Source organism: Dipodomys ordii, unplaced genomic scaffold, assembly GCF_000151885.1.
Source record: "Dipodomys ordii isolate 6190 unplaced genomic scaffold, Dord_2.0 Scaffold89, whole genome shotgun sequence".
In the NCBI taxonomy this organism is placed as follows: Eukaryota; Metazoa; Chordata; class Mammalia; order Rodentia; family Heteromyidae; genus Dipodomys; species Dipodomys ordii.
Genome location: NW_012267305.1, coordinates 2,825,655 through 2,838,152, shown reverse-complemented (window position 1 = coordinate 2,838,152; position 12,498 = coordinate 2,825,655). Strand labels below are relative to the sequence as shown.

General features: G+C 39.6%; 1 protein-coding gene across 3 annotated transcripts in view; it reads left to right on the top strand.

The window, feature by feature from the left end:
- Aff2 (AF4/FMR2 family, member 2) overlaps positions 1-12,498 on the top strand; it is a 474,899-nt gene that overhangs the window by 280,570 nt on the left and 181,831 nt on the right. For all 3 annotated transcript variants that reach the window (XM_013025945.1, XM_013025946.1, XM_013025944.1), the window contains exon 4: positions 10,484-10,528. In XM_013025945.1, the coding sequence (XP_012881399.1) occupies positions 10,484-10,528 (45 nt within the window). The remainder of the gene's footprint in view (positions 1-10,483; positions 10,529-12,498) is intronic.

The following is a 12,498-nucleotide window of genomic DNA, read 5'->3' as shown; positions in this document are numbered from 1 at the left end:
ACCCCGCCTAAATTAAAAAGTTTGTTTTTTGACATAGCACCTTGTATATCTCATTGTTACAATGGGTCCACCAGTATCCCTATTTACACAATTTGTTTTTTTTTCCTTCCATTCTCCAAATTATACCAATGTCAAATACAGTGAAAACAGGGGTTATACCATGGGGGAGGGACATAACAAAGCAACAAAAAAATCACATGGTACTTTATAAATATGTTAAAAACAATAGCAAGAAAGGAAAAAAAACACTTCTGTCCTTATCTTGGGGTTCATTTTGCTTAACATCATCTTTTCTGACCTTTTCTGCTTGTCTCAGGTATATACTAGTTATTGCAAATAAGAGAAACCATGGGACCTATGTTTCTTTAGGCCTGGCTTACTTCACTTAATATTATTTTTTTCCAAGTTGTTCCATTTCCTAACAAATGGGGCAATGTCATTCTTTCTGATGGAGGCATAGGATTCCATTGTGTATATGTACCACATTTTCTTGATCCATTCATCTACTGAGGGGCATCTGTGTTGGTTCCATATCTTAGCTAGGGTAAATAATGCTGCAAGAAACATAGTTGTGCTGGTAGCTTTAGTATGGTCTTGTTTGTGATCATTTGGATAAGTACCCAAAAGTGGGATTGCTGGGTCATAGGGGAGCTCTATGTGGAGTCTTTTGAGGAACCTCCGTACTGCTTTCTAAAGTGGCTGAACAAGTTTACACTCCCACCAACAATGCAGTAGAGTTCCCTTCTGTCCACATCCCCTCCAGCATCTGTTGTTGTTAGAGTTCTTGATTTTTGCCATGCTAACTGGGGTGAGGTGGTATCTCAATGTTGTTTTGAATCTTGGGGTTCATTTTGCTAGAGAGGTTGAGTATTTCTTCATGTGTCTATTGGCCATTCTTATTTCCTCTTCAGAGTAGTTTTTCTTTAAGTCTTTAGCCCACCTCTTTATCGGGCAGTTGTTACTTTGAGGATTTGTAGTTGGGGGATTTGATTTTTTTGAGTTCTAGGTACATTTTAGATATGAGACCCTGAGACTTCAGGACCAATGGAATAGAATTGAAAACTCAGAAATGAACCCACAGACCTATAGCCACCTAATCTTCAATAAGGGAGCTAAAAAAAATAGAATGGAAGAAAGACAGCCTCTTTAGTAAATGGTGCTAGCAAAATTGGTTATCACTTGTAGAAAACTAAAACTAGATCCTATATATCACCCTGCACCAGAATCAACTCCAAATGGATCAAAGACCTTGGAGTCAAAGCAGACACCCTGAAAACATTACAGGACGGAATAGGAGAATCCTTAGGTCTCCTTGGCACAGGCCAAAATTTTCTTAATAGAGACCCAGAAACTCAACAAATCAAAGAAAGGTTGGACAAATGGGATTGCATGAAGTTGCAGAGCTTCTGCATGGCAAAGGACATAGCTAGCAAGACTAGTAGAAAGCCCACAGATTGGGAGAAGATCTTCACTAGCCATACAATATAATGGTTTTAAAAAGTGTTGTGTACACGTAAAATATCTAAATGACAGAGAAGAGCTCTTGTTGAATGATCCAGTAATTCCTTCCAATGTTGTGTAGGAATTCTCTCTCCCAGGAGGGTATGAGCTAATGGAGTTCTCTAAACTTCCCTAGAGGTTGAGTCCATTTTGCCCCAGAGGCCATTCTCAAGCCTTGGGGCTACATTTGGCTGTAGGCTTAATTTCATATGGCCTTCTGGGTAATACAATTAGATTTACCACTGGGGGTCCCAGCAAATCTTTTATTCTATTCATGGGATTTCTGCTTTTCCCATTCTAAATGAAGCATTTTTTTTAATTTATTTTATTTGTGAACATGCTGTACAGAGGAGTTACAATTACATGGGCAGGATAATGCGTACATTTCTTACCAAGCATTGCAGCCTCCTCCTTTGTTTACCCTTCACATTCCTTCCCAGCCTCCCCCCTCCCCCCCAATCCCAATCCTTCTCCTTCCCCCCCTTCCCCCCCCCACGCACCTATGTTGTAAAGCTCGTTTTGGAAATGACAACTTGTACTTCTCATTGTTGCAACAGGTCCACCTGTATCCTTAAACAACTGGTTTTTCCCCATCTCCTCCACAAGTTATACTGACATCAAATATAGAGAAAGCAGGGGTTATACTGTGGGGGAGGAAGCATTTTATAGATGAGAATGGTTGGAAAACTACTATCACTCCCAGACCTCTAACTCCCTTATTTCTCCCACCTCTTCTTCCTTTCTCTCCTTACACCAAGTATATAGAGTACTCTGGGGTTTATACTGTACCTCTCTCTACTTTCAGTGATGCCAGATTAGTGTATTTTGAGTCTTTAACAATCCTTGCTTTATATTCCTATTCTCCAAGACACTCTGTCTTCCTGATATAATGGAAGGAGTAGCCATGTTCCTCTTTAAAGTCTCCCTTTCCAGTTGTGTCTTGATGGATTTTCTTTTTGTGTTTTGTTTTATTTTTGTTTTGCTTTTGGTCAGTTGTAGGGCTTGAACTCTGGGCTTGGGCACTGTCCCTGAGCTCTTTAGCTCAAGGTGAGCACTCTACCACTTGAGCCACAGCACTGTTTCTTCTTGATCCATTTTCTCCTCCTCAAGACTTTTGTTTATTTTTATAAATATCCATTTTCTCTTCTGCAACACTTCCCCCTAAGAACAGAGTTCTTTATACCCCTTGGTATAAAAGTACACCTTTCATATCATGCTTCTTAAAATAAAACATAACCATTTCCTATTATCCCATTTCTCTATTCATTTGCACTGTGGAACTTGTTCACTCCCTGTCTCCATTTCTATTCTTCCTCAACACTAAATTGGGTTTGCATAAGGAAGATCATCTTCCCTGGCCACCAGTCCAAGGGGAAGATTTTATTTTATTTTGTCAAAATAGGAAATGTTCTCTCTGTGCATGCATTTGTATATTTTATATTGGTAAAAGATGGCTACCTGACCAATATTGTGAAGAAACTGTCCTTTATTCTGAAATTATATCCATTTGGATGTTTTAATCTGTAAAAAACAAAAACAAAAAAAACAAAATAGTAACAGTAGTTGTTTTCCTTCCATAAGGTTTTTATATTTGTGTGGTTATATGATATACAAAGCACTGGAAACTTGTAATACATTCCCATAGCTTCACTGTATATGATGCAGACTGATTTTAGCAAATTACACAGCTAATTAGTGATTACTTTGGACAAGAAGCTGTGATTTCCAAATTGGCAGTATGCTTTTCTTTTAACCACTTTATAAGCTACCTTAAAACAAACAAAACAAATACCTTTTTCTATTATCTCATTAAAATATTTGCAATTATCACAAAGTAGTAATTTGCAATTGATTAGTTCCTTTATGCCATTAGAATGTATCATGATATTGGAGAGTTTAGGAACATATGACAACTCTAAATATACTACTTTCTCATTGACAGGATTCAAAAGTGAGCTTACTTCCTGATACATCTTTTTTATATATTTAGATTATGTATTAGTTCTGAAAATGCCAATTTGTACATCTGTATTTTTGTATTCTCTTCTTTTACTAGAAGAATTATAGGACTGAGCATGAGATAGCTATTAAAGTTAGAATGCAGATTTTAATCCTAAATGATCTCAGTACTAGGGCTTGGGCAAGTCAGAAGTGGATATCCCTTGTGCTCTGATGTGTGAGATACATAACAAAAAATTTGAAAAGAATGAGAACATGGCTAGTAGGCCTGTGGGTTTTAGGATAGGCCCCAGTAGTAGACAGAAATTCAAGAAGAGCATAGAAAGGAAGTGGCAAGAAATTTATAACTGTCCGGGAGGCTGGCAAAGATAAAAAGAAGACTGCTCAATTCTAAGCCAAGAAAAAAAGATAAGGAGATGGGAAGTCTGTCCCTGGGGTGCCGAGCCTGAGGAACTAAAGCTGGGATGTGAGCACAGGCAGGAGCAGTAGCAGCAAACACGGATAAGTGAAGCAGCCAGACCAGTTGAACAGAGGCCGCACAACCTTGGAGGAATGTGAAATAGCAAGCAAGTACTTTTAGATGGGCTCTTAGTTTGTTATAGTAATATTTTTAGATGTATGCCTTGTTTTCTTTGAAGTGTGTAACACACACACACACACACACACACACACACACACACACACACCCTCCTGATTATAACTCATTCTTCTATAGAAACTAGTTATTACACCAAATAAATGAACAGTGAGCTAATGGCTATTCAGAATCCACAGAATTAAGTACTCTTCACTGGAAATACCATCTGCCATTATGAACTCTCAGCTGATGATGGGCCTTTGCGCATATGCATTCCACCCTTGCCCATATGTAATGTAATCAGTGAAGAGATGTCCTCATAATGAAGCATGTACTCCACCCTTCCTGCCAGTCTCCCCCCTATTTCCAGATTCTCTGTTGTCACACCTCCTCAAGTCCTATCTCCAACCTTCTTTTTCACCTTCAGTGAGAGCCAGAAGATGGAGCAGCAGTATGAAACTCTATATACAGGGTATCTGCAGAGGATTTAACAATTAGCACATCCTTTGCTGTCACAGGAGCCAGTTTCCAAGGTGAACAAACTGTCTTTTCAGTAGTCACTAGGCTCTGGATGCTAATGACTTTGCCAATGGCCTTTAAAGGGATTTAGAATAGAAGGTGTTGATGGAGACTTTGTATATACCTCCTACTGGATAAAGTCAGATACTCTGATATACTTCACTTTGATTCAACCTCACATAAGTCATAGAGATAGATTTTTTTAAAAAATTACAATTCATACATAGGGAATGTGAGGCCCAGACAAGTTCAGGTTGTTTGCTCAAGATTACAAAAGCCAGGCTGAGAAAGTGGCTCAGTGGTAGAGCGCTTGCCTCTCATGCATATAGCCCTGGGCTTCATTCCTCAGCACCACATAAACAGAAAAAGCTGGAAATGGTGCTGTGGCTCAGGTGGTAGAGCACTAGCCTTGTGCAAAAGCAGCTCAAGGATAGTGCTCGGGCCCTGAGTTCAAGCCCCAGGACTGGCCAAAAAAGAAAAAAAGATTACAAAAGCCAGTTACGTTTCACAGCTAGAATTTGAATACATTTCTGCTGAAGTTCAAAAACCCCTTGGAGACTCCATAAAATAGAGTAAATTGACTCATTTATTTGTTCCAATAAATAAAAGTTCATTGGTATCTCTTCCTTTTTAGTTTAATTGCCATGTATGGTTGTAGACAAAGGGCCATTTTCTGTATTGATCTTAAATGGCTACTGTTGAATTCCTTTGAGGTTCAAGTTCTGCTTTTTTCCTTTCTTCCTTAGGGGGAATAGTGAATATTCCATGGTCTTACATGGGGTATTTTGGTCTTGTAGTTTCCTTAAAAGTTGACTAAAAGTGATAAACACTCTTTGGACACCCAAGACTTTTGCTGTATTAAAATGAAATTAGAAGATGAGTTGCTTTGCCAGTACTTGGTAACTGTTGTGAACTATTTTTTTTTGTTTTGATTAAAGTTACATTACCATATTACCTAAGGAATTCTGTCTACAGGTTATGAAATATTAAATATTCTCATTTAATCATAGACTCATGAATACAAACTAGACTGGGGACAGGTTAAGATGAGCCAGGGAGCAAGGGACAGACAGATCCTAATGTGAACTGAGTTTGTATCTTTCCAAGTTTGTTTTGGAAAATTGGGACTTCCTGTATTGGGAGCAAAAGGGTATCAGAACACATGCAAATAAGAACTGAAGGGTCTGCTGTTCCCCATGTTTACAAATGATCAATGATGGAGATTAAAATTTTGAAAATTCTGAAAATGCATTTGGTAGTACAATATTATAACCTAAGTTTTCCTTTCATTAGTAATACCATACCATATCAGGGAGCACAATAGCTCATAAATCTATTTCAGGGAATCAATGTGATGATTTGTTAATGAAAATCAAGTAGAATTAATTTGGAAGCTGCCATCAGTGTCAGTTGTGGATATTGTTTCATTGGCCCAACTGTTTAATTTGGAATTAAACTTGTAATTGTTAAATTTTACTTTGAACATCTTTGCCAAGGTGCAATATGCACAACCTCGATATGATTTTAGGGACAACAATGACCTCTCTTCCATCATAGCCCCCTAGATATAAGGTACTCAGGGATGCATTGAACTCCACTAGGTTAATCATATGATGATCATTATTCTTTTCAATATTTTACATTAATCTCCATGTTTTCTATCAGTTCTGACTGCTGCTTATGTTTCTTAATACCACACAGTGTTTTTGATGGCTTATATTATCCTGATCACCAGGAAGTATGGTCTAAAGGGATACATACCAGAATTATTAAAATAACCTATGCCATCCATTAATTGTTGCTGTAGTTAATTGAATATTTGATGATTTAAAGGTACACTGGTTATTTGATAAGCTACATAGTCATCACCAGGCAGATGATCTGTGCATGGTGTCTCTGCCACTACATGGGACAGCAGCCTGTGCTGTCAGATGCATAGAGCAGGCACTTGTGAGCACTCCACATCAACTCAGCACCTGTCCCATTATGTCCACCTCCCTTCGCTGGCCCTCAGAGGACTACATCCGTGCCTAGCACAAGAGGATTTCCAGGGGGCCAGGAGTGGGAAGAGTCTCTCCTGTACTTCATCCTTGTATAGCTTGCCTTCTGCTCTCAGAAGAGGGGGAGGAGAGGGAAAGTGTGAAAAGACACTGCAGCTCTGAGTTGGCGAACTTAGGCTTTGTGGACTATCTGAATCTTCTAGGGTGGATTTACAAAGCAGCGGAGGTGGCCCCGGAACTAATCAGCAGTATGGTAACTCGACAAGCATCAGTTCTAATCCTAGTGCTACCTCTAATTCTTTCAGTCCGTCTTTCTTGTACTCCCCCTGTGAGTGAGTCCTGCAGAATGACTGGAAAGGGGGGTGGGGAGTGCAAGAGGACAAAATGCAGCCCTGGGCTTAAGTTTGCTTCAGTTTGCAAAGCCCTGGAGTGGTGCTTCCAGGCGCTGGGAGACTGAAGTGGCCTCAGGTGGCCCCACCATCGCCACAGGGGCTCAGAGATTAAGTAGCCTCAGGTGGGCCCACCACTTCTCAGCCATGTCAGATTCCTAACCTCTCACTCCCCTGTGGAGTGAGGATTACAGTGAAGACCCTAGCGGCTGGGAGATTCTGTCTGTGGACCTGGTAGGTACCTTTTCCCTGGCCTTTAAATGAGATGCCATGTTCCTTATTGTCTGTTTGCCTTATGAATGTTGTCTCCTCCATTTTCTGGGAGTCTTCAAGGCAGGAGGGATGCTGTCTTCAGTCGGTAAATCCTCTCCTGCCCCCCCTTGGCACCGTCCTGAGCACAGTGGGAGCTCAATCAGGGTTTGTTGTCTGAAGAAGTAAAGGGGAGATCTGATGAATAGGCAGACTGTGAATGAATAAGATCCTATTACCCTTGTCAGGACTACCTTACAATGTGTGTCCCAGTGGGACTCTAATTGTTTGTTTTCCTGTCCCATCTAGACATTTAACTTGGAGAGAAAGAGGCCAAGTCTCCTACTTATTTGTCTTACCAACCCCCATGTCCAGTACTGTTCTAGTCATGTAGGAAATGTTTGCTGGTTAATTAAGAAGCACTGGCAGCTCCAATTGAGTTGTCTGCAGAGAAAGCAGCTGTAGGACTAGGCTACATGAATTTATGGAACTAGTACCTTTGTGAGAATGTTAGGCTCCAGTAATTGCCTTAAAAAATGAAGGCAAGAAAAATATCCCAACATTGGGTGTAGATACATGTTGATGCATCTGCTTTTGTTTTTGAGGCCTGCGCATTACCAACCCTGAGCTTTATTATTACATTTACTACAAACCCTCCAAGTCCACAACTTTTTCTTTTTGCACAGTATTTCCTCCCATAAAGAAATGGATATTTGTACTTCCAGGTGTAGGGATGATATTTACGTTTGGTAAGGACCAGAAGAGTTGACTTTTAATAACAGAGGTAAAAAGAATAGCAGGCCAATGGCAAAAAACTTGATTCATGTGGGGTTTTGTGGATTACAAAACACATTAATATCTCTTATTTCATTTTGATGATCATAGAAACCCCATGATATTTGCAAGGGATTATTATTTTATTATGTTTTATTTTACAGTTGGAAAGACTGGAACTCTGAGGGGATAAAGTTGCAAAATTCTGTTCCCAAATGGTAGAGTTAAGACTCCCATTCAAGTCTTTTGACCCAGACACAAATGGTTTTGATGTTTGTGAATATTGCTCATACTTTTTCCTCTTTAATTTCAAAATTAATATCAGTCAGTTTATATGTAGAAATAGTTAGCCTAGATACTCTACACTAAAACAACAAGGATAGTGAGGATTTTGACCTTTGTGTCTGGGAAAGGTATTTGTTAGAAGTTCAAGATTTGTCTTGGAAAATCCATTTATGAGAGCTGTGAGCAATGGAATGAGATTTCCATTGCTGTTAAGAATTACCAGTTGAGGGCTGGGATGTAGCTCAGTGGCAAAACGCTTACCTAGCAAGTGCAACGTCCTGGGTTCGATCCCCAGTACCAAAAAAGAAAAGTCGAAAAAAATAGTTAAAAAAAAAAGAATTACCAGTTGAGTTCTATGACCCTGTAACATATTAAGCCAGCATTTTTTGGTGTGTGTCCTACAAACAGACATCCTATGGAACAGCAATAGTTCATTGAAAACCCAAAACCTAGAAGAAAAATGCAAGAATGCAAGGATCAAACAAACTAGGAATGTGGTCATGTTAGAATGAGGCAGGTGTGTAATAACCTTTGATTTGAATTGTAGGTCATAAAGGGGGATGTGGATTGCAGCATTTCCCACATTTATTTGGACATACACCCTTTCATTTGGCACAGATAGTATACATGAGATGATTTCCTCTGTAGCAGTTACCAAAGTAGCATTTTGGCAGAAATTGTATCCCTTTTTGTTTCCCAATGTATCTCTACATACTTCCAACCTGGTTCATAGGACTGAGCCTTCAAAAATACTTGTTAAGAGAATGAGTTGAATTGTGCTGGGCAAACCCACCTGTGTTCCCGATCTGAAACCTGTGATTTTAGATTCTTGACAATGTGTTTCCAGCCATTTTTCAGCTTATTCTTATATTGTTTCTTCTACCCTGTATTAGAGGATTATTGTTACTAGAAAGGTGACTCTATAATTATTGTCATGCATGTTAAGATATTTCTGAAGATGAAATGGGTGTTATTAATAATTTCATCATGATAATAAGTATAACCTGATATTTTACTGCATAAACCAGGATGGATCACCCCTTGTTCTTGGTGACAATGGCTTAGCTTGTTACTGTTACTCTTACTTGGGATTTTGTGCTTCCTGGAGTAGGGACTCTTATGTAGAGGCAATCCAACAAGTGCTCTTTGAAATTAATATATCTACAATAGTGATATTAAGAGTTAAAACTTGCTGCATTTTAATCCAATTTTAAGATTGAGGAAATCTGATGCCATAGTCTATCATTATTCATTTCATCAAATGTTATTGCGTGAGATCCAACTCTTATCTTACTGTACTGAATTTCCTTTACATGATACTAGGGACATGTAGAGCATGTAGCTTGCAGGACTGACCTTTCATCTCCCACTGTAATCCTTGGCAAATGAAGAGGGAAACGAGTGATCAGAATATAACCCTGAAGAGAGTGAACATGTGAAAGGGAGAGCTAGGAATGGCTAGAGGATGAGCCTAACCTGCACACGTAACACAGCAATCAGTAGACATTACTCCAGGCAATTGTCCTACTCCCAAGCGCATCACACACTGTGGTATATCTGGTACTTACATTGGTTTTTGGTTTCTTGGTTTCACTAATAATGGAGCCCCTACATTAAAAGGGTCATGTATTTGACATGGGGTAAGCTCTCAGTGTGTTTCTCCTAGTGACTTGAATTTTGATTGATTACCAAGGTGTCACACAGGGAAAGAGAGCTCATGGTATTCACATGGTGTATGTCTGAGATTCTAAGTGCTAAAACAAGCCTGCAGTTCATACAGCTCAGCCTTTGTGTTTTGGATAAAAATGTTAGGCATCAGGTTAGATTCTCAACTTCAAGGAGGAATCAATTTAACAGTAGAGGTGTTTTATATAGGCCTCATCATTAAGATGCACAATATATAATCCCATGTCTGAGGGTTGCAAATACATTAAGAATCATCTGATCAAGCTCTCTCTTTGGGTAAATGAGCAAAAAGAAGCCTGGAGGGAGAAAGGATGGCTCAATGTCCCACAGCAAATCAGTGACAGGACTTTCTGTACCTTGCAATGCTTCATTAAAATAAAACAAAATTGGCCATTTACAAATCTTGCTGTTTTGTATTATTAGGAAAAAATGTGGTACCTAGTTTTTTTTCTTGATTTACAATTTGTCTCCTACAGAGTAAACTATTATGTAGTAAATTTTGCTGAAAATGCCTAAATTATATGTATTTTTTCTGTTTATTTTAGGTAAGCCTTCCTAGTGATCCAAGCTGTGTTGAGGAAATCTTGCGGGTGAGTTTAAACTTTTATTTTCATGCCTTTTAATAATGAAGCAATCTATCTGGTTAAGCTGTTGAAAGCAATTACTGTTCGGTTTCAAGGAGTATTATGATAAGGAATCTCGGCATTCCACTTCAGCACCCTTCTGATTATACTACCTGTCTCATTACTTACCTGTCGTCTCTCCAGGCTCTGTATAGTGTTAGTGAAAATTCTGTGCATTTCTGTATACATCTACGTATTCCTTTGGAGATGTGGACAAAGGTTTCCTTAGGAAACCTTCCCCATTCAAACATTATACCCTAAATCTTTACCTTTCTGCTTTCTGGGATGGCAGTGGACCCTTACTGCTGCCACTCTGGACACTCCCTGTGGATGAGATGTGGTTATGGAGATTGTCACCTCTGATGAGGGGTGGAATGTGGGAGATGAGAAGAAATGGAAGCAAGAAAGACTGGCAAGTCGTGGCATGTTATGGGCAATGCTACTTATAAGAGTGGGAATGACATGGTAGAAAAAAAAACAAAATTAAAAAGCAGGAGCAAGCAAAGAAAATGTTTACACTTACTATGCCTGGCAATTGGTATCAGAAGGCAACAGGATATCTCAGAAAGAGGAGTCATGGGAGTTAAGTTCCTGTCCTCGCTTTACCATTAGTCACTTCTGTGACTTTGTGCAGATGAGTCCATCGGTCTGACTCTAGTTCACTTGTCTGTGAAAGAAGATGCTAATACCCTAATTCTTGTATAAGCTGCCAAGTAGTATATAAATACTTGTTATTATGATAAATGATGGCCAGTGTAACCATGTGGAAAGCATGCAGGCTTTTCCATTTGGACAAGAAAACAATCTGTGTGCCAGTGAAAATTCAGCAACCCCTTTCTTCATACACCGAAGCCACTCCAATTCCTCTCAGAGTTCCTGCCCCTAGGGAAAAGCCTCTTCAGCAACCCAGTATTTCAAGCAAGCCCAGTGAAAATGCAGCCAAAAGAGAATAGGAAACAGCAGAAAGCTGTTTACAATCAAGGTAACCTGGAACTCCCCCTCATGACTGTCCCTGCCCAAGGACCTTGCTACTGGCCATCAGAGAGCTGAATCATTCACGTCTACTCAGTGATGAGACTCTATGGATTAAGGCTATGCTGGCCATGTTTTGTAAGATAAGAGTCCAGCAATCCTTTAGTGATCTGTCCACAGGGCTGTGAGTTCTGAATGGAGATAAGGCAGCAGTTGTGAACTCTGCACAAGTGTGATGCACCCTAGGAACTCAGCCACTTGCTCCCTCCTCTTGAGGGCACTCAAGAAAAAATATGCTGAATTCTTGCTTCCTGTCAGCCACCATTTAAAGGCGAGAAACCTTGAAAGAAATGTCTTACTCTAGTCTAGACAGTAACCTTGTTTTCCCACTCTCTCCCCTGGGTCACAGACATAAAAGAAGTCAGTCAGTCAAGTCTTTTTCATAACTCTCAAAGGACTGTACCATACCAATCTTCTCACAATTGAGTTCTCTACTGAAGAGCAGCCTCCTCTCATGACTTCCGAGGTGGTTCACACAGTGACTGTGGGAGAAGGACAGTGAACACATGGTCCGAGGCTGGGCACGTAGCGAAAACCAATTTTCACTTAAACATGGAAAGGCAGGTTGCCTTAGTTAGTTCAGAAAAGATAGTACCCTTGAGAAAGGAACGAAAGTACTTTTGCTGGCTTCAGAAGAGAAAGAACCTAAGGAAATGTCTTTTGGGGGGAAGGGTTATAGATGGTATAAATTCTTTTGTTTTTACAACAAAAGCCCCATTGATGAATGGGCTTTTCTTTGTTGTAGAATAGAATGTTTCTGTTGTATTCCCTGTATATACGTGGAATAAAATAAGCTGTCTGGAGTTTCTGTCCCCAAATTTATGATGAATCCTCCAATTTTTGTAGAGTGCATTCCATGTCACAATGGAGTCCTCTTACTGGCGTCTCCTGCCTTTTTTCTTTTT